At 30.1% G+C, this 22,911-nt stretch overlaps 1 protein-coding gene across 6 annotated transcripts in view; it reads right to left on the minus strand.

The window, feature by feature from the left end:
• Window positions 1-1,430: 1,430 nt before the first annotated feature.
• mahj (LisH and WD40 domain-containing protein mahjong) overlaps window positions 1,431-22,911 on the minus strand; it is a 113,746-nt gene continuing 92,265 nt past the window's right edge. For 4 of the 6 annotated variants that reach the window (XM_075372421.1, XM_075372419.1, XM_075372420.1 and 1 more), the window contains 5 exons: window positions 18,334-18,543; window positions 16,924-17,122; window positions 11,699-11,856; window positions 10,723-10,819; window positions 1,431-1,791 (listed from right to left, as the gene is read on the minus strand). In XM_075372421.1, the coding sequence (XP_075228536.1) occupies window positions 1,493-1,791; window positions 10,723-10,819; window positions 11,699-11,856; window positions 16,924-17,122; window positions 18,334-18,543 (963 nt within the window). In that variant the 3' untranslated portion in view covers window positions 1,431-1,492. Of the gene's footprint in view, window positions 1,792-10,678; window positions 10,820-11,698; window positions 11,857-16,923; window positions 17,123-18,333; window positions 18,544-22,911 lie in introns of all 6 variants that reach the window. The other 2 variants (XM_075372418.1, XM_075372422.1) reach the window with 2 other exon arrangements.

A 22,911-nucleotide genomic window follows, 5' to 3' on the forward strand; every position in this document is an offset into this window, starting at 1 on the left:
GGTCGATAAGGGTCTATTACAGAAGTAATGTCATCTAGAACCATTATAGTCCATTTACTGTAGCGACAGATATATTATCCTGAATTTTTATTTGTTGTTCCTCTTTTTTTCTTTTCACTATTAAAAAACCAGTGACATAATTAACATCTTTGAATTACGTAAATGATGCCACCACTGTTGCTGCACCATCAAGTTGTGTTCTGGTATTGCACTGGCACCTGAAGGTCTCAATTTCAATTATGACTTATCATAGTCGCTAATTTGCAGGACAATAATCCATTTAAAAAAATTTGTTAGTGTACTTTTAAGGTTTTCATTTGATTCATTCATCGGTTTAATTTCTGAGGAGCATCTTCTTACATCTGAAATGATCTTCCAACACCTGTTATCATAGAAATTACCATATTTAAATTTAATGCAGTATTCTATACTTTGGCCATTTTCATATAATGTTATGTTCTTTCAATGGTGATGATGAACCACCTCTCCTCTTGACATCATTTTACTATTGAATATAAAGCTATAATGTAAGTAAATTCTAAATTAAAGACAATTTTGCGCAAGCTAATTTTAACCTACAATTTAATTATATCCTGTACTTAGAGAAAGAAGGTTAAACCGAAAAGGATTACTACTGTTTTAACAGCACATACATACTCAGTGATAAAAAACATATTTGTATGGAATATAAAGTGCATCTGTTAAAGCTCTTTGTTAATACTAAAAATCAAAGCAATTAGTTTTATGTCTAGCAAATCAAATCATTAAATTCATTTTTTCCTATTTTATTGGTAAATTTATCAAAATCAACTTACGAAAGTTCAGCTTTTATAAATGAAGATTTGATTTTTATACTTTCAGAGATGGTATATTAGTAGACATATAACTGATGTTTATTTGCTACAATGGGAGAACATTTCTCCTGCCACGGCTTCATCATACGTTAAATTAATCCCATTAATTTTTTTAACACAAAGCTATAAATTGATATAATTATAAATCGAATCACTTGATCACATGCAGTTGATTTTGTTCAATGTAAATACAACAGTGGATAAAGTAAACAATTACTTTAATTTAAAAAAATATAGACAAGGTATTTTAAACATATAAGGAATAATCTGAAATTAAAATAATTTTTGAAAATATTAATTTTTTATTCGTTCTATCATTAAAGGTATAAGTAACATTAGAAGACATTTCACTATCTCAATAAAAAAATTTAACTACAGAAAAACATCCAATAATAATAATAGTAATAATAATAATAGCAATATTTCCACAAAATTAAACATATAAACAATAATATGTACATTTTAACTAGTGGAAGGTGGGACCCTAACATAATGTATACATATATACTTGCATATATAAAAGAAAGAAATAGGTACTTTTTTTTTTTTTAATAATCATCACATACACAACTAAAATGTTATATAAAAAATAACAGTTTTATTTTATTTACATAATCATAAATGAAAAACTGGATGAATTAGATATAATCTGGGTCATTTTCATCATCATCATCATTGATATCATCAAGAATAATCGGTACATCATCATCATCATCTTCATCACCAACTAACTCGTTCTCATTAATGATAATGTTTTCATCATCATCATCGTCTTCGTCATCATCATCATCATCATCATCATCATCATCTGTCACGTCCGAAAAGCTAAGTATAAGTTCATCGCTATTATCATTATCAGCATCTTCATCGTTACCAGCAGCACCATTAGCAGCTGCATCTCCTTCAATGTTATCTTCAGCATTTTCAGTTGGTTCTCCTGTAAAAAAAAAAATTAACTATAGCAATAGACAACCATAACATAAGCATGTGTATGTATAGTACACATTAATGCTTTCAATAATAAAACGGAAAACAGTTTTGAATCTACAGACATCTCTTGTCAAATGTTCTCTGATCTTTGATGTAATGGACATGTTTATGTTTTTAACATATTTGGATAATTTTTTTAAACATTACTTAGATTATAATCTCATTAGAACAATTTTTGCCCGATTTAGTTTCTTTGATACTTACTTTTTACAAGATGAACTACCCAAAGGTACCAAAAGTTAATTTTTTTACGGAAAATTTTGCTATCCAAAAGTTTCCTAAATTTAAATTAATTCCATTAATGAGTACTAGTACAACCAAATACCATTAGTAGCAGCATTATATATACTTCATGAACCAGTACACCTCTTAGCTTTGATATAAATGGATGTGTTTGTTGTCAGCAGATGGGTTTCCATGGTCAGCAGACGGTGTTTATTTATGACAGCAATTTTGTAATGACTGATCTGAGAGAACAGCATACCTGCATCAAATTTGGTAAGAATATTTGCAAAATATTAGCCTCAAGCATTTGGTAATGATGCTTTAGGCTAGATATAAAGATATGGCAGATTTAAACATTTTAAAAATGGTCAAACATTTGGTTGATGATGAACATTCAGGATGATCATCTACTATCATTACACTACATGTCACTGCTGTTCACAATATAATTGTGGATGATCATAAGAACACTATTGATGACGGTCACACATACCATAAATACAAGTGATAAGAAACAGCATCGCATAAATGTCTGCTATGAACTGAAAGAACTGCTTTGATCTAATTCACTATTTCCTTCTAAGTTTATCACAGATGACACAAGTTGGATTTAGGGATATGTCTCTGAAACTATGAGGCAATAATCTCAATAGAAGTTCATTTTCACCTTGGCCAATGAAAGCCCTTCAAATCAAGAGGAACATCAAACCATTATTGATCTGTTTCTGTATCATTGATGGATTATCCACAAGTTCATTCTCCTGGCCAGATGATTAATGGAAAATTCTATTATGCTGTCTTCAGTTTCAGGAGGATGTGAAAAGGAAACGTTCAATGAAGCGATGCAGGAGTAATACATGGCCAACTACTGCGGTTGCGCAGAATTTTGGTAAAAAAACATTGGTGGGTATGTTCTTCACCATCATACTTGCCTAACAGCATTCTACGCAATTTCTTTCTTTTTCTTAAGTCGAAAATCAAATTAAAGCGGTGAAGGTTTGACATGATAAAGGAGATTCAGACGAAAACACAGGAGGTGCTAGGCACACTCACTATTCAGGATGCTGAAATTAGTGTCTGTACAACCAAGGGGTCTACTTTGAAGGTGACAACAGGGAATAAGATCCAGGTAGCATGTGACTATTTAGAGAAATAGATCAGAAACCTTTGAATACAAATGATACACGTACGTTCATTTGTTTGGTGTTAGAGGTTTGTGTAATTAATTTTTTTTTACATTTTTATACAATTTTGAAAATACAAAATGTATAAAAGATATCTTATCTTTACCCAACTGAATAAGATTCAATAATAATAATAATTGGTTTTTAGATTTTTTATTAAAGAAAAAATGTTTTGTAAAAACTATTAAAATAAGAATTTACAAAAAAGTTATCCTAAAGAACAAATTAGAAGCTTGAATGAATGAATAATTAATTTTATTGGTGTGCAACTGCTGATCAACAAAAAAATAACATGAATGAAATAAATACTATTTTTATATCTTAATAGATTTTATCATAAATGCAATTTTTCATAAAGAACTGAAAACAATTTTTTTTCAATTCTGCAGATTTTGGTTTTAATAAGTTTTTTCTAAAAATTTATTTTCAGTGAAAAAATGATTCAAGAAATGAAGCTTCAATTCATAAGTAAATGTACTAGTAATGAGCTAATTTGTTTGTTGGAAGTGGTTTGTAAATCAAGCCCTAAACATCATCAGTCATATTGTAGAAATGCAAAAAGATCTTCCATCGAGGTAAATTTAAATTTATACTTTATATTAAATTATGATATTTTACAAGAGCCAGTGGATTTTTTCTCTATAGACTTATCTTCTATATCAATCAAACCACAAAGATTAACAGAAACATTCTGTTTAATGTCATTATTGTTTAAATGTATAAAATATTGACAATGCCTTTAAAGAAATGGTTGCTTGAATGAGACACACATGAGCTGATTGCACTCGTTAGTTCAATCCATTCTTTTAAAGTTTGTTTCTACTTCTGGTATGATTCACAAATTCAGCAACATTTGTATCTGATACTTCTTATTGGATTTAATTACTTTGGATTTACTTCTTATTGGATTTGATTAACAGTATAACATTACTCAACAGTAACAGTGTAACATTACTTAACAGTCTGAGATATTTTACATTCCGCAGCTGCGTAACTTACTTTTTACCTCATTTTCTTAGGTTCAAAATTTTAATTTGTTTCCTAACTAATTTCCTTGAATTTTTTTTTGAAAGTTTATTTCTTTTTCTCTACTGTTATATTAATAAAAAAGCTTATATGCTTATGAAGATATATTTTATTTGTCCTTATTCTGCCAATAATGCATTCTATGAAAGTTAACAAAATTGTAACAAATATAAATATAAAATGATGATAAATAATAACTGCAAACTACACACTACCTAACACAACGTAGCAATATAAATTTTAAACTATGTTTAAACTAAAACATTGTAATAAGTATTACTGGTCTGGTAACATAACAAAAGGGATGCTTTAAACTCATAAATCCCTACTCTGAGACTGCATCATGTTAACAGAAATGCTCTACTACACAGTATTGCAAAAATGAAATAATTAAATAGTTAATGTTGTAATACTAATGTAAAATCAACGGCACACAGACAGCAATAAATACGTTTTTTTTAAGCAACTCATAAATCACTTATTTTTACTAAGTTAGAAGCATTATTAAAGCAAGTGGTCATAAATCTGTGTTCTAAAATAGTCAGCAACACACTTTACTGAGCCAGTAAAATGCTTTTGATCAACAGTTATTTTGTTCAACAATGTTGTAAGGTGAGTGCTATTTTTTTTTTAAGTAGAACCTGTTTTGAAATTTAAAAATAAAAACTTACACATTACAGCCAAACAAACTACAAACCTTATTGATTTTTAACCCTAAGCACCACTGTCCTACAAGCATTTTTTAAACTAACATCTTTGTTAGTATTGCAGTTTACTGTCATTTTTAACTGCTTTAGGCCAAGCCATAAGTGCATGAATAAGTGGTAATCACTTGGTACAACAACTGAATACTTTGAGCTGTTGTGCAAGGACGAGCAATATTATGCAAAAGCAATGTCGCACTGGATACTATGCGAATTCTTTAGTTTAAAATGTCTTTAGCAGGATTTTACAATATAATTCAGCATTAATTATCAGTCCAAATTCAAAACACTCGATCAACAAAATGCCTTTTTTTATCCCTAAAAACAGCAGACATGAATTTTGAACAGAAAGTGGCCGATTAACTTCTTTGTTTTCAGAGATGATAAGTGTCGTCACTGAACTGACTGTTATTTTGATTTAACATAGTGTAGGAAATCCAGGTTTCATTTCCAGTGATGCTGTGGTCAAATATCTCAAACTTTCCAAATTGTGTCAAAACATGAAAAAAATTTTGAGTTGAAGCCAGATTTTTGTGATTTTGTATATCTGTTAACATTTTTGGCGCCTACCTTATACACAACTTTTTTTATAACTAGAGTTTCTCTGTAACAATGTTACAGTAATAAACAATTACTGAACCATAAATGGCCGACTCTCAAAAACCTTTACATTTACTTCTACTAATTCAACTGTTGTTTAATTGGTGAACACTCTTCATTGTGAACATTCACTCATCATTCTGTATACAAATGACACTGTTGCCTAATTTTACTACAGTAACAACCTCATATAGTGCCTGTGTATTTCAGCAATACTATGGTCTTATGCTGACAAAAATATACTATAGTGTGCTTATCACAGTTTGTAGGAGTATTTATCTTATCCTTATTATAAATAACTCGCACATCATAATAATCACTTAGCTGATATTGCTACATGGCCATATTACTTCATGTTAAGTCACAGTTAGAATCACAATTTTAAAACCTTTGTTAGGATGATTGCAATTGAAAGTGTTAAGTTTTCCTACTGATCATTAGGACATTCTAGCCTCTTCGGTTGCTTTCTCAGTCAAGTCTCTCCACTCAATGCATTAACATGTCTCACATGAATTTATTTGTTCATAACAAATCTTTATTGCATTTTCAATTATTACAATCGTGTTGTGTTGTTTACATACAAATAAAATTTTAACTTCTATAAATTATCTTATAATTTACCTAAACGCTTTCAACAGCTATCATCAGATATTAGAAATATCTATGCTATCATCAACAGCGAGCAATAGAAATAGCGACATAACTAGATGCTAAGGTCACTGACTCAACGTTGTCGAGTGCCAGCAGTTTGTTTGACATCACAATACCGGACTAGAATTCAGTAACATTCCATGCGTTCGTTATCTTCTATCAACATACCAGTGAACTTACATCAACTGATAGTCATAACAAAACATCATTTATTATTTATTACAATTCAATTCATTTTTCTTTTTTCCTCTTCTTTCTTTATTTGTTAGTTAAGCTTTTTAAAGTGAAATTTGTATTCATTAACTTAAATTAATTAATCATGAAGAAAAAATAATAAAAATGAAAGGTGTAATCAAAGCCTTAATTCCTAGAATTAACACCTTTCTGAAAAATTACAACAAATTAAACAACAACCTACAAATTAAATTAAAAAGTTTGCTTGAATTACAGAGAAAATATGATGACATTCAGTCACAGCTTGAAGCTGATCATGAAGATGACACTGTCTGTTCGGACAGGATACAAATTGATGATCTGTGTAAAATTGAATGCAAATTATAAATTTTAATAAATAAAATATCCATTAAAGGGAAATCACTCAATAAAGACATTAAACCAATTTTCGCTAGTACCAATCAAATTCAGTTACAGCAAATAAATCTACCATTTTTTAATGGAAATGTACTGGAATGGCAACACTATCACAATATGTTTAATGATTTAGTTGATTTACCTGAATTGCAAAACTACATTAATTCATCGTTAAAGGATGAAGTTTTAAATATTGCCAAAAATTTACCGATGACCAATGAAAATTATTTGGTTGTCTTAGATTTACTTAAAAAGAGATTTGATAACAATTATGTAATTTCTAATCATAATGTTGAAAATATTTTAAAATAGAATCTACTAATAAGGGTCTGCTGCTAATTTTTCTAGTTTTGTTAACAAAATAACTTCATGTGTGAATTTGCTTGAAGCCATGAAAATTTCTGTAAATACTTATGAGGTGATTGTCATTCATTTTTTAACTTCAAAATCAGATTCTAATACTTCAAAAATTTGGAAGGAAAGATTATCAAATGAAAATTTCCGTAATTTTAAAGACTTCATAAAATTTCTTAATTCAAGTAGACAATTACTTGAAATTAACATGACAGAGACTCAACTTACAAGTAATTTTAAACAATACTCCTAATAAGCATCATTACAATAAATTAAGTAAAGAACAAAATAAAAACACTATTTATAATACCAACAAAGGTTCTAAAAATAATGTCAGTTATTATTCAAAATTTAAAGCTATTCAATATTTATTGTGTAAGTCATATCATTATCTGTATCTATTGTAAAAAATTTCTAAATCTATTTACTGAAAAGAGAAAGGCTTTTTTGACCCAAAACAAATATTGTTATAAATGTTTGTGTACAGATCATTCTGCTAATGATTGTTTTAATAAGCATGTGTGTAAAACCTGTTCCAAAAAGCACCATTTTCTGATTCATACAGATGAAACTAACAATTTTAAGGTAGAAAGCATTAAATTGGAAAACAATACTTGTGCTCTCAAATTTCAAACAAACAAAAACATTATTTTATCTGCTGCAGTTTGAAATACAGGTGATAAATTTTAAAATGTTCATTCGTGCAGAATCTTGCTGGATTCTGGCAGCCAAGCAAATTTTTGTACAAATAAATTTGCACATAAGTTGGGACTTAATCTTATTAAAAATAATCTATCATATCAATCTGATTGTAGTGTCACAATCAAATTACTGTATCACTATTAAAATTTTGTATTTTAAGTACAATGTGTTGTTTCGCCAAATTTAACAGGTAGCCTACGTGTTGATTCATTTGATGCCTCTCGCCTCAATCAACCTGATAATTTATTCTAACATCTTTTAAATTAAAGTTGGCAGGTTCTTGTCAAAAATAACTCGTCTTTAGGATAATTATGACTGCACTTAAGAGTTAGATTGTATATCTGCACTTCACTCAGATAATTTATTAGTCAGCAAGTCAAATATATTTTATTTACCTCATAATGCAGTATTTAAACCATCCCTTCCTACTACTAAAATTTGGGTCCTTTTTGATGGTTCAGCCAAAACTACAAATAGTCTATCTCTTAATGATACATTATTAGTTGGACCTATTGTTCAACAAGTTCTGTTTACTATTATGCTTAGATTTAGAATTCACAATTATTTCATCACTTCAGACATACCAAAATGTAGAGACAAGTGTTAGCAAGCTGATTCTAACTTACAACGAATTCTATAGTGTGATTCATCAGAAAAAGAGTTGAAACATTTCACATTAAAAACTGTAACGTATGGTAGGTACAGCTAGTGCTTCCTATTTAGCCACTTTTGATGTCTTATCCAAATTCTAAACAAAAATGGGACAATTTTCCACTTGCATGCAGGGCAATAAGAAATGACTTTTGTGTTGATAATCTAATTTCAGGATCAGATAATCTGAATTAAATTATTCAATTAAAATTGGATATTTGTCAACTATTAATGCAATATGGTTTTCCCCTTCACAAATGGTTTTTAAGTAACAAGGAAATTGCCTCATCACTCAAAGCAGATTCTTATATTTCTTTAAAGAAAGGTACATATGTACTTTAGGGATTTTATGGCATAACAATTGAGATACACTACTTTATGAAATCAATCATACCAATAATCTCAAAGATTGTACTAAAAGAAATATTCTTTCTGTAATTGCAGGCATTTACGACCCTTTAGGTCTAATTGGCCCAATTTTATTTTAATATAAACATTTTACGCGGCAATTATGTCAATTCAAGTTTAATTGGGATGGACCCGATGCATTATTATCTCAGTAGTTGGATTTGCAAAATCAACTAAAATCGATTGGTTTAATAAATATAAATCAGTTGATTTAACAATGATTTATATTGGTTGATTTACCATCATTAAACAAAGATGGTAGTGTTAAGTCATTTCAAATCCTGGATTTGCTGACACATCTACGAAAAGCTACAGATACTGTATTTATGCACAAATTTTATTGGCAAATCGTGAAATTTCATCCATCTACTTTGTTCTAAATCAAGAGTCGCTTCTTTGAAAAAAATTTCTTAGTCTAGGCTTGAGCTTTGTAGTTGCTCACTTCTTACCCGTTTACTGAAAAAGGTAAACAGGTTCATTAAATATAAATATTGATAAAATTCATTTACATTCAGATTCCACCATAGCCTTACACTGAATTCATGGGCAGTCTTCTAAGTAGAAAATCTTCATTGGCAATAGGGGGTTTCTGAAATACAGCAAAACGCTTCAAGGACTACTGGCATTATATTAAATTGCATGATAATCCAACTGATTTACTCTCTAGAGGTTGTCTTCCCAATAAGTTGATTGGATCACCACATTGGTTGCATGGGCCACAATGGCTCTCACAGATTCATCCTATTGGCCAAATGATTGCAACTTTGTGTCTTGTGAGTGTGACAATGATCCTGAATGTCTAATTGAAAAACGCCAAGCCAACAACTTATTTTGCAGAGATGGACAAATCATATTGTACAGAGGTAACAAAAAGTTAGAAAGTCATTGATATAAATATATCAAACTGCAAGATGATTACTTTGAAAAAAAATTTTCGTTTTAAATTTGTGTTTTCTTTGTCAAGCCGAGAACTTCTTGAATGGACCTCATGCATAGATTGGTCACTTTCACAATAATAAGTATTATCCAAACGATTTACTCCAACATTATTTAACAAGAGAAACAATAACACAATTTTTCTTAAAACTTTTAATTAATTACTGATACAAGTAAAAGAGAAAAAGAGGTATATAAATTTTTCAAAGTTACCCAAGGTGGGAAAAATCGCTGAAAAATAGATGCTCTGTCTCCTGAAGTGTCAGTGTAATTAAACACAACCAACCCAGTTAGAATGTGTTTTTATTATCACTAAAAGACAACCAAAATCAGTCAAATTCTAAAGACATAAAGCAAATTCTTACAGGTAGGTACTTCATTCGGTTCTATGAATGTGAAAATAAGTGTTGGATTTTCAGTTTAATCACAAAGGAATAAGATATTTAAAAGAAGATTATTCAAGTTTTCATTAAGTAGAAATGATAATTTGTAACAGTTAAAATGATGGTTTATATGCAGCCTATATACAATATCAATACACTAAAATGTTTCTTAGATTCAAACAAGAGACAACTTTTTGGCTTAGTATAATGTTTCTGGACAAGCAGTTTCATGATCCTACTAGGCACATTTGGAAAAAAATATATGTGACAAACTAGCTGGAAATATATCTGACCCTTAAATTCTCATTACTTTATTAGATAATGAAACAAAATGACTTCCATTAAACTTCAGAACGAAAAAAAATGGAATCAACTTGCTAAAATAATACTTAAGTTAACATTTTAAAGCAAAAAATTACTTCATTAAATATCATTTATAATTGAAGAATTGTTAGCACTGAACTGTTACTACCATCTGCTTCTTCATCTTCAGATCTTGATTCTGGTGAAGATCCATCTTCACTGCCCTCAATATCCTCATCTTCTTCTTCTTCATCATCCTGAAAATTATAATAATTATTGCGATATGAAAATCAATGGTACAAAGTTTTATTTTATTCATCAATGAAATTTAATTTCATTGTACGATTCCAAAACTCATTTCATCCTTAAAAAATATTACTGAATCTAATTTTCGAAATGTAGATAAAACATACTCCCAGTTTGGAATACCCAATAAAATATGACTTACACTTTTGACGGTTGACAATTCATTGCATTTTATAAGATTTTGTTCTTTCCAACAAATCATTCTTTGTATTCTTCTTAACAGTACAAAATATTTTTTTAAACACATTCTTGAAGACAAATTGTACAAAAACTAAAGAAATTTCAAGAGATAAACATGATACATAAAATAAATTTTTAAAATAAAATTACGCTTAATAAATATATTCCATTACACAAACAACCTTGAAAAAAAAAATTATGAAGTAAAAATAGTACTGGTACAAGTTATTTTGTAACAATATCAAATTTTAGTTTCTATTTTTTGTTATGTTGTTTTTTCTTTGTTTAAACAAAATATTTTTTATAAAAATTAAGAAAAATTAGCACACAAACTAAAGGAAGAACCTTCAATATCTCATGCGACTTAAGATTTGTGTTTAATTTTTTGGTAAATTTATATTATACTGAAGATTAAAAACTTCTATATTTTTTCAGAGTTAATTAAAACAATAATTTATTTTATTTTTTATTAAAAAAACTTATTGCGATTACTTTTTTTAATTAAAGAGCACAGCAAATTTTTTTTTTTAGTTATAATGTTCATAAATTATTCTACTGTTCACAGTTTTCATAGAAAAATAAAAAAAAGCTTCTCAATTTTCATGTTTATAACAGCAATAGTCTTTAATACAAAAGACTTTACAACTTACCGCTTCATCCTCATCGTCTCTCCGTCTACCGACATCATACAATCTAACAGAAGATTCCTGTACACTATCAAACATCCCTTGATTTTCAACAATAGCTATTTGAGTATCTAATCTGTTACATGCCAAATCATATATATTCTTTTTTACATCAATTGTAGCTGTAACAAACACATGTAGAATCCAATAATATAAATACAATAGACGGTTAAAATTATTTCAAAAAAATTATAATACAACTTTAATTTATAAGTTTAATAATTTTTTTTATAAGCCATTTTTATGTTAAACTGCTGATATTACTCAAAATTAGGGATGATGTAGTTACAAAACAATTATGTTCTGCAATTTCACAGAGAATAATAATTTATCATACATTTTACTATTTATTTATACATAATTAAGATTTAATTTCACACCAAATATGATAAGAAAATTGAGACACTAGCATTTGATTGAAGTTTTGGAATCTATATAAAAAACTTTTACAGTTTTGCTTCTTGTGTTAAGCTACAAGTACATAATTGGTATACAAAATAACATACTTTACCTTTACTTCTATCATTAAATCATTATTATCATTAATCATTATTATCTTCTTAAATCATCATTTTTAACAGATGTGTTATTTGCATTCAGAGCCCCGCAACATTTCCATGGGATTTAATTTGCATTGAAACAATATAAATTCCAAGATCTCAAACTTCGTTTGCTTTTTTCATCTAAAATTTTCTTTTATTATCTTGATTTGTCTTCTCATACAAGACATAACTCTAGCCACAGTATACAATACTGAACTTTCCTCGGTATCTTTCTCAATTACGTTGTTGGAATCAGCTTTTTTATGCTTTTAAACTGAAAATTTTCTATTATCATAGTTTAATTTCTGGTATACATTAACTTTTCTCATTTCATATAGTTTTTATCCATGGAAATCTGATTCTTTATCGATTGAAAAAAAAGGCTCCACGGTTTGTTCTGGAAAACTCCCAACATTTAACAGCAATAATAAAATCAAATTTTTCATCTTCCACTTTTTTAAAAAGATCATGTAAAATTGTCTATTTTTTCTCAGTGTTTCTAATTTGTTTTCCTCACAGCTAGTTTCATTGCAAAGCTTGAAATTTATACTAACAATAGAACTCTAAAAACTAATATTATAAACAATATATTGATATGAATAATTAATAGATGCTACAGAGAAACATAAATATATTGTTTCAAATCACTGACAGCTCAGGCATTTGCCCAACCAAAAATTTCACACATTTAAAAAAAAATTAATCTGCATATTCCTGATTTGGCCTAATGTATAAGGATATCACATAATAAATGGGGAAATAACATCTGCAGTGAGTTTTATTTTTGTTTGGCTGCAGTGTTACAAAATTAATCTTCTGGGTGAATATTATTATAAATTTGTTATAAAACATTGGACTTTGACAAATCCATGTAAAAAATAATTTAATAATTTAAAATATATAATTTTGTATAAATATCAATAAATGAACCTGTAAATTCACCATTTGAGAGACATCTTTCAGTCCTTAGACTATTTTTGGTTTTAATTTTTAAGTTTTTAGTGTTTTGAAGTAAGGGCCATCAGCTTATATTTAAATAATAGCAAGTCTGAACACAGTTTCAGGCGTGCAGGGCCATCTATCAGCTATTTATGAAGCCACTACAGTTGATGTTTTGATTCAGTAGTTGTTTGCCTGCCGGTGAATGCAGATTGCAATGTCCACAAAAATCGTTTCTCCCGCCAGCTGTGAAGTGCGTGCTGCGATTCAATTTTTGTGTGCAAAAGGATCTTCAGCTGCTGAAATTCATCGAGAGTTGTGCTCTCGTGTATCGACCTACAGTAATGAGTGAAGGAAAAGTTAGACGATGGTGTCGAGACTTTAAAAATGGCTGTACAAATGTGCATGACAATGAGTAGAGTGGTAGGGCCCAGTATCTACATGATTGTCACAGAAAAGCTTGGATATCACAAACTGTGTGCAAGGTGGGTACCGAAAATTCTGACTGACCAACACAAAGAGCAAAGAATGTACAGAGACGAGCGTTTTTGGGCCGTTATCAACAAGATGGACATGATTTGTTTTCTCACATTGTTATGGGCGACGAGACGTGGATATCTTATACCGACGCAGAATCAAAACAACAGTCGATGCAGTGGCGCCACTTAAGTTCCCCAAAACCAAAAAAGTTTAAACAATCTCCGTACTCGAGTAAAACATTGCTGGCTACCATTTTTTTTAGGATCAAAAGGGGCGTCTCATTTTGGTTGATTTCATGGAACGTGAATAAAAAATTACAGCTGATGTGTATTGCAAAACGCTCACCAAACTGAAGTGTGTGATCCAAAATTGACGACGTGGGAAACTGTTGTCTGGCGTAATCCTCCTTCACGACAATATGCGTCCGCACACTGCTGCCTTAACCAAGAAGATTCAAGATTTTCATCGGGAACGTTTTTACCACCTTCCATATAGTCCCAACCTTACACGTAGCTACTACTTCCTTTTCTTGCATCTGAAAAAATGCTTGGTGGACTACGGTTTGAAAACGACAAGGAACTCAAGCTGCCGTTGTCAACCGGTTCAATTCCCAGGCGACAAACTTCTATGCAGAGGAGTTAAAGAAACTGATGCAGTGTTGTGAAAAGTGCTTGGAACTGAATGGCGATTATGCGGAAAAGTGAAGTAGATATGTAGTAAACTAAAACTCTTAAGTAAAAACCTATTCCTAATTTATTTTAATGACCAAACGGCCCTTACTTTATGAATATGCCTTGTACAACTGAAAATCAAAAATATTTGTTTAAATGCAAATAATAAAACTAATAATGACATTGATCAAAGTACTAAAACCGTCTCTCAATGGTGAGAGTAGCGCAACATGAAATGACATAAGTAAGTAAACAATCATAAAAGATAAAAACAAAATAATAATAAGTAATAAAAAATGAAAAAAAAACTACTAACAATAAAAAATTATTGGAAACTGAATTTGTGAGTGCTTAAAAAAAAATCATTATACCAGATTTTATTTTAAAGTACTAGCCGGTCAGCATTCGCTTCACTTGCCCAACCATCTATCAAGGCGTTCCACCTCCTGGACCCTCAACACATTCGTATTCTCATGTCTGTCTGTGAGAGTATTAAGTATTTTACAGATATTCATTAAAGAAAAGAAATATTAGTGTGTAGAGAATATTTTTCTGAACATTTTGGTGTTTTTATATTTAAAACAGGCTTAAGGAGCGAGTAGATATAGAATTTGATAATTTTTAATGGAAATATAATATGTAACACTAGTTATTTTGATAACAGGGAGTTGGCTTGAGACACTGTCTTCTTCATTTAATCTTGTGTGTGTGCATGTAAGGTTGTGTTAATTGCTAGGCCACCTGCTGCTCCTTATTCTGCTGTACTGGCACAGAGCAAACCCCATGGTGCACTGGCAACTGTACACAATCGACCCTTTCCCGCTTCCTGAGCTGTCTTAGTCTTTCTTTCCCACAGTCCGTTATAACGTGCTTTTAAATAATTCATTAAATAAAGAATCCTTTTTTTTTACTGCAAAATATTAACTACTAATAATCCCTTTCTTTTATTAATAAGTTTATATATATATATATATATATATATATATATATGTAATTATTTAAAATAATTAATAAGAATTTTTAATCTCAGATTTAAATTTAATAACTGTAAATATTTATTATTCAGTTGTTCAATTTTTTTCTGCTAGATGGTAGCGCTTCATTGAAAATAAAAAAGTGAGCACATACTGCAAATAAACCAACACACCAGCTGTATGTGAGCACATACAGCAAACAAACCAATGCACAGTGCTTTTTATTGGAAAGAAAACACATAACTAAAATAAAAAGTGAGATTTCATTTAAATATAAATAAACTAAATTAATAAAACAAACAAAATAAATAAAAATAAACTACTAAACATACAAATGTAAATTTCCATTATATAAGTGCAACAGTTTATCGATTAGGAAGTTAATGAAAATAATGCATACCGATATTCAAATGTATAGACTATTCTCTACAAAACATACCTAGCAAAGTCTGCTGGAAATCAATAAAAAATTAAACTAATAAAATCACAGCCAAGTAGTGTACAACAGGTAGTCATAGTAAAATGAGATACGCGTGATCAACATTTTAATAAAAATTTAACCCTTTGCTGGCGGAAACCCATTTAAGGGCTTTCACTTTCATTTCAGGGATATCTGTACTTACACTGGGGGGCGGAAACCCATATATGAGTCTTTGAATGTGACCGGCTATTTGTCTTCATGTAGTTACATATAAATTCCAAGAGATGTTCTTTCAATCATTTTGAGGAGGAAATTCCTGATACAATGTGATTGGGAATCGTTTTACTTCAGTTATCAGATGAGTTCAATGATCGTGTGTATATAATAAGATACGTGCATTACTTTTTTCCTGTTTTTCACTCATTTTTGATATGATGGTTAAAAGAGAGCTTCTTACAAGCTCAACAAAATTTGTGAGACAAAAATTCAGAAGGAAATAAATTAAAAAAAAAATTTATATTATCATTATTATAAAACCATATTATTACAGTATTCCCTGCCTAGGTGCACTAATTCTTCAAAATTGCTATTGTTATTATATTACCATCAATGTTACTACTGTTACTATTATTCACAGTCTTTTACATGAAAAGAACTCAATGTAAAACATAACCAAAATCATCACTTATAATTTGCAAATTCTAGTGCTCAGTGAGACTTGTGCTGTTTTCGAGTAAGCTTTTTCTTGCGTGATAATTAAAGTGTTCCTTAACCAGATTAGTGGCAGAACTCAGCAAAAACACAAAGAATATGTTGTTTTTATTCATGAATACATGTTTTAAGTTACTATTTAAATTGTTTTTGCATGAACCTTTTTTTTTTTGAAAATGTATTCCACCCACAGCCATAAAACATCGCCGCCCATGAAGGGTTAACCTATTATTTCTGTTGTTCTTGTATTATTAGTCAACAAATAATTTTTTTTGTTTGTGTACAAGTGTTTGAAAGATATCAAGAATAGGTAAAATGATACTTTTATAAATTATACAGACATGTAAAAAAATGGAAATTAATTTTTAAAAAAGATTAAATTACTGTAATACTCAAAATGCATTGAAGTTCAATGTTATGAAGAAAATTTATAAACTCAAAATTAATTTACCTATACTAGAGTAGTCATAGGCATCTAAAGTTTTAAATGATGTTTCATATGAAGTATCATCTTCATTTTCTCTTTCAAGAGAGACTGCATATATTGTGCTTCCAGTTGAATTAAATAATATATCACACTGATCTAATGAAGAAACAGTCCTTAGTAAATGAAATGTCCTTATATCCCACACCTCAGTATTTGAAACAATCTGCAAAAAATAAATATATATTTTAACATTTTAAAACATTACATTAAATAACTGACTAGCTAATAATAAAAAATAAAGTTGGCTGTTAAGATTACTAAATGTTGCAAAGCATCCAACATAATAAATGTCAGGACTACAAATGAAGTTGAATGCATAAAGGATGTAACAGTATGTTAATCATTACATATGTAATTGCGCACACCTAATCTGCTTTAGATTAATGAATAAATATTCTTTAATGAAAATCTATACATTGTATTAGTAATAGTAAAATTCTTAATAAATAAATCTGAATTTCTATATGAACTGATTGTTGTCTGAACTATTTGTGCAGATGTTCCCTTAAAAATAAAGGACCACTGCGCCAATCTTTATGTTCAATACACAGATTTACGCAGACAGAACTATCACTGAATGAGCATTAAGGACATCAAAAGTATGTTGTATTTTATAGTATGTAGTATTTAGCATGAAGTATTTATTTTTCATGTATTAATTACCTTGAGCTGTCGATTTAAATTGTTTCCTATAAGAGCTTGTTAGATGGTTGCATAACTGAAATTATAATAGACTGAATTTTACTTTAGTATTTCATTTACCAAAATTGAACAAACTGGTAATTTTATTAATTATGTGAGTTTCATTTTGGTATCTCTTATCAGAATTTGGTGATCTGTTCTGTAGGTAAAGGAACAAAATAGAACATTTTTTATTTAAAATTTGTAGGTATAATTAAAGTTTTGTCTGTAAATCAGTAATAATTAGTTTCATTTTCATGTTTTTGCTTGTCATATACAATTAAAGCCACAGCACATTAATTTGTGCACATTATTATATGTATCCTCTTATTCTGACTTGTGTGAATTTTTCAGAGTTTATGCACAAATAGTAAATCCATTTTAAGAAATTTTACAATGACCTACATGTTAGCCCTATTGGGCTAATATATTTGGCAACCAACATAGATAATTCAGCTTGTGATTTATAAAAATTAAAGATTACAATTAAAAACTATAAATGTTATACAAAAAATTAACTGCATTTACATTTAACACTTTCTAAAAAAAATTTCTTTCTGAAAAATTAATACACATGCTTAGAACATATTACTTATCAAATGCTTTCTTTTTTTTTATGAAAGTTTAATTTCATTTAAATTGGAAAAATAAACAACATAAGAGCATATATAATGACAGAAGATTTCACATTACCTCTAATCCATTAGGATGAAAGACACCGCTAAGTGTTTGATTTAATTTATCTAATTTATGAATCTCTTTACCAGATGTAACATCCCATAAGACACCATCTGATAAAACAAGTTCATCAGTAGGATTAAAAGTTGCTCTATTTTTGTTATATTGATTAGACTGTGTCGGTGTCAATGTCAAAACTGACTTTCCAGTTGCAATATCATAAATCTATAACAAATGAGAAAACTAATTAAGATGATTTAAATTATATTTACTTATCAAAAGCCTATTAAATAACACCTTGACATTCATGAATTAACTGCTACAAAAAAGTGTTAACATAGACTAATAAACAACATAAATTTAGCAAGTCTGAAAAAATAAAACAAATCTATTTTATCATATTCTTTTACTATTACATTAATATTATGATCTCAGTCATGCTGAACATGTATTTTAATGAGTAAGATGGGACTACTGAAATGATTATCAACAGGAATTGAGTTCATTAATGTGTAAATTTTAATAAAAAAAATTCATTCATAACATTAATTACACTGATAGACAAAAAAGAAAGTTTTTAATATTTCTCCAAGTGTGATAGCATTTCTTGAATCGCTTTTTTGCATACATTACAGATTTGTGAATACAATCTTTCTACCACCCTTAGTTTTAAATAAATTATGCTTAAAAAAAAATTAACGAAAAATATAATTAAAATGTGTAAAATTTATAATTTTGTGTGGCCATACCTGTGTTAGAATGATTTTCTTTTATAAATAGCCTCAGGCACATACTGAATTACTGTTCAACAGTAATTGGATAGCATGTTAGCATTCCAATTCTCTTTATAGTGGCTTTCAATCACCGACATGTCTCGGTGGAAACATTCACCATGCTTCACCGTCACTTATGTTTCAGAGGCTGTCCGGGAAAAAATCCAGATGTGAGTGGAGGAATGTATTTTCAAACACATATTACATCCCATAGCTATGCTTAAAGTAAGAAGTTGATTAATAATATCGTGGTAGTTGATGGGTTTTTGTTTGCAGAGAAAAGTTTTGCAAACGTCTTTAAATGAAGCCCAAGTTGCACTTTCTGCATTAACATTAGGTTAAATAACATCATCTTTGACCAACTCTCTTATCTGAGGATCAACAAATATTCCTTCTTTAATTTGTCCTCCACTTACGATCGGAAATTTCTGTCTGATTTTAAAAATCTGGAACTATCCTTCACTGCTTTTACAAAATTTTTCGTTAGTCCTAGCTTGATATGGAGAGGTGGTAAAAATATTTTTTTTTGGGTTCAAAAGGGCTCGTGAATAATATTTTTCCCATTTGGAGTTAAGTTGTCTTGTTTCTTCCACTCTTTGGCAACATGATGTTTATCCCTAGCTTGGCTGTCCCATTCACAAAGAAAACACATGTACTTAGTACTGACTAACTGCATGCCCAACAAAATAGCTAACTTTCAAATCACCACATAAGTTCCAGCTATGTTTTTATAATTTATTTTTTTCAAGAACATCTTTCATCACATCGTATGTCTCATTCAAATTAATACCATAAGCGATTAGTATCGAAGGATATTTGTTACTATTGTGTAGTAGAACCACTTTTAAACTATACTTGGACGAATCTATGAAAGGGCGCCAGCCCTCAGGTTTATGAACTGTCTTAAGTGCAACATAAGCTCATCAATAAAACCAATTATTTTCATCAATAAAATACAGAGAAAGTTCTTTCTGTCAGCCCAAAATTTCTGTATTTTCTTGAAGTAAATTCCAACCTTGCAGTCTTGATCCTAACAGTTCAGCTTGATTTTCTGATAAATTTAAATTAAAGATATGCTTTTTTAATTAAAGATGCAATGCTTTTCTTATTTGATTTTATGGTAAACTCACCACATACATAAAAAGGCATCTACATCCTTTACACAATTTTGAGGTGTTATGACACTGCACTGTTAACAAATGTAAGACAGCAATAAGACTGAAAAAAACTAATTCATTCCTAAATCCAATGATTAATACAAACACAGCTGTGTTTTCAGCTACATATTTTGACCTGCACAGACATAATTAATCTTGTCCATGAAGGCTCACTCTTCAGTATTAGATATGATGTCATATGTGACTATGATATGATTTAATTCCTTGTGTAGTATTGTTTATTTATAGCATATAAATTATGTTAAAAAAGTTAAACAATAAAAAATGAGCTAACAGAATACAATATAGGAGCTTAAAATGGTAACTATATGTTGAAAAATGAAAACATCCTTTAATTAAAATTTAAAAATTTTCCAAAAATGGTGGGTGGTAGAAACATTCTGAGTTCATATTTGTTTTCAGCATCAAAAAACAGATTGAAATCATGTATCACATGTTAGGAAACAAAAATTATGTTTATCAGTGTTATCCAAAAAATTCATTCATGACATTATCACTAAAATAAATAAGAAAAAACATTTTAAAAGAGATCAAACTCTAAAATCTAGAAAAATCAAAATTGTAACTTCGTTTCCTTATACTTTATCAATCAACTTATAAAAGGTAATGAAAGATAGATTTCACTAAACCTATGATACACTTATTTTTCAAGAAATCTAACTTATTAAAAGTGGAAGTTGATGCGATGACAAATGATGAAAAAATTACAGTTTTCTTTATGGTAATTAAGTATGATCTAAATCAGCAATATATGACAAAAGAATAGATCGATTTTAAACTGTTGTAACAGTAATATTTAACTGTCAATAATGCCAATGGTATTGTTACAGGAGAAAGGCAAATTTGTAATATGGTATAATGAATCAAAACCTATTTTCAGTATGTAATGTAATTCTAAGTATGAAGATGAGGCCCCAACTTCCACCTTCTTATAAAGCAAGCAATTATGTCAATGTACAAGAAATTTAAAGAACTATTCGGTAAAGAAAAAGACATCATTGGGATGGCTGGAAGGTGATATACAGTGCCATTTATGAATCGTGTGTGGATCCCAGGTGACAATTTCTAGATGAAGTTTAATCTTGGTATTCTCAAGATCAGTGCACAAAAAGTTATCAATAGATATTTATGTATTATCTTAAAAAATTCAGTTGGTTCATAATCAAACCTGAAGATAACCAGAAATGCTTATATTTTTGTTTGTGTATGCTTAATGTGATTGACAAAGCAAATGTTTGAACGTTTTGTTTTTTCTGACAAAGCTACACTTCAGATGGATGGTTGTTTTTTTAATTAAACTGCCAAATTTGGGTATCAGAACAGCCAAAGTAGATGTAACAGTGACTACAAAAATTTATGTATGGTGTACACTATTGTAAGGCCAGTATTTTTATGGGGAGGGAGGCCAGGGTGGTCTTGATCAAGACCACCCTGGCAGTGATGATCAAGGTCTGTCTCGATTTAGAACGCTGAGTCTCTTAAATAACTTGGACAAAGCGGTAGAGAAGATGCTCGCCAACAGAATTGTATGCGAAATTGAAGAAGGGGTATAAGCGTCAATCAATTCGGGTTCTGGAAGGGACGCTCCACCGTGTTGGCAGCAAAGAAAGTAACTACTTGAATAGCAGATGTCAGAAGAGGTTGTTCTTGGAGAACAAGAGGGATTCCGTTACTTGTCTCCCTAGACGTTAAGAATGCTTTTGGCTCCATCAAATGGAGCCATATTCACAGTGCATTATTGGCTAAGAACGTAAGTCCTTATCTTAGGAGACAGGTGAGGAGATACCTCTCTGACAGATCGTGCAGAATTGCAACGCAAAGTGGAGATTTGGAAGTCAACATACATGGTGGAGTTCCCCAGGGCTCCGTTTTGGGCCCATTATTATGGGTTTTAACTTTTGACGGAATCCTGAATTTGAATTATCCTGCAGGAGTCGAGGTCATTGCCTATGCAGATGACCTGGTGATCCTTGCAAGTGATAGACATGCACTGGAAGTACAAAATAAGGCCAATTTGGCATTACAGATGATAGAAAACTGGCTATGTAATAAAAATTTAGTGATGAACATTGATAAATGCAAATTTATCACTTTCACTGGAAGAAGGATCATTGATCGGCTGGATATCAGGATCAATGGTGAACCAATAGCAGAAACTGATAAGCTGAAGTACCTAGGCGTTACCTTTCAGAGGAACGGTTCCTTCACCGAACATATAAACAAAGTTTGTAACAGGGCTGATAGAATGATAAAATCTTTAAATATCATTATGACGAACCAAAGAGCGCCTAAGGCATCAAAGAGAAGGGTCGTAGCGTCTTCGGTAATATCGTCCATGCTTTATGCGGTGCCGGTTTGGTGGATTTCAGTGCAAGTAAAGAAAAACCTGGCACGTATGATCAGGACCCATAGGAGACTGTTGCTTGGAGTGATTTCTGCATATAGGACGGTCTCCTATGAGGCTTTATGTGTGCTCGCTGGAGTCCCACCGATTGATTTATTGGCTCTTTTAAGAGTTGAAAGAGACCAGGGAGTTGGAATTCACGAATCAAGGCAGCGGCTAATGGCAAAGTGGCAAGACAGGTGGAATGAGAATGGCCCTGGAGGTAGAACAAAGAGACTCATCCCTGATATTAAAAGCT

The sequence above is a fragment of the Lycorma delicatula genome, chromosome 8, assembly GCF_047948215.1.
Source record: "Lycorma delicatula isolate Av1 chromosome 8, ASM4794821v1, whole genome shotgun sequence".
Classification (NCBI taxonomy): domain Eukaryota; kingdom Metazoa; phylum Arthropoda; class Insecta; order Hemiptera; family Fulgoridae; genus Lycorma; species Lycorma delicatula.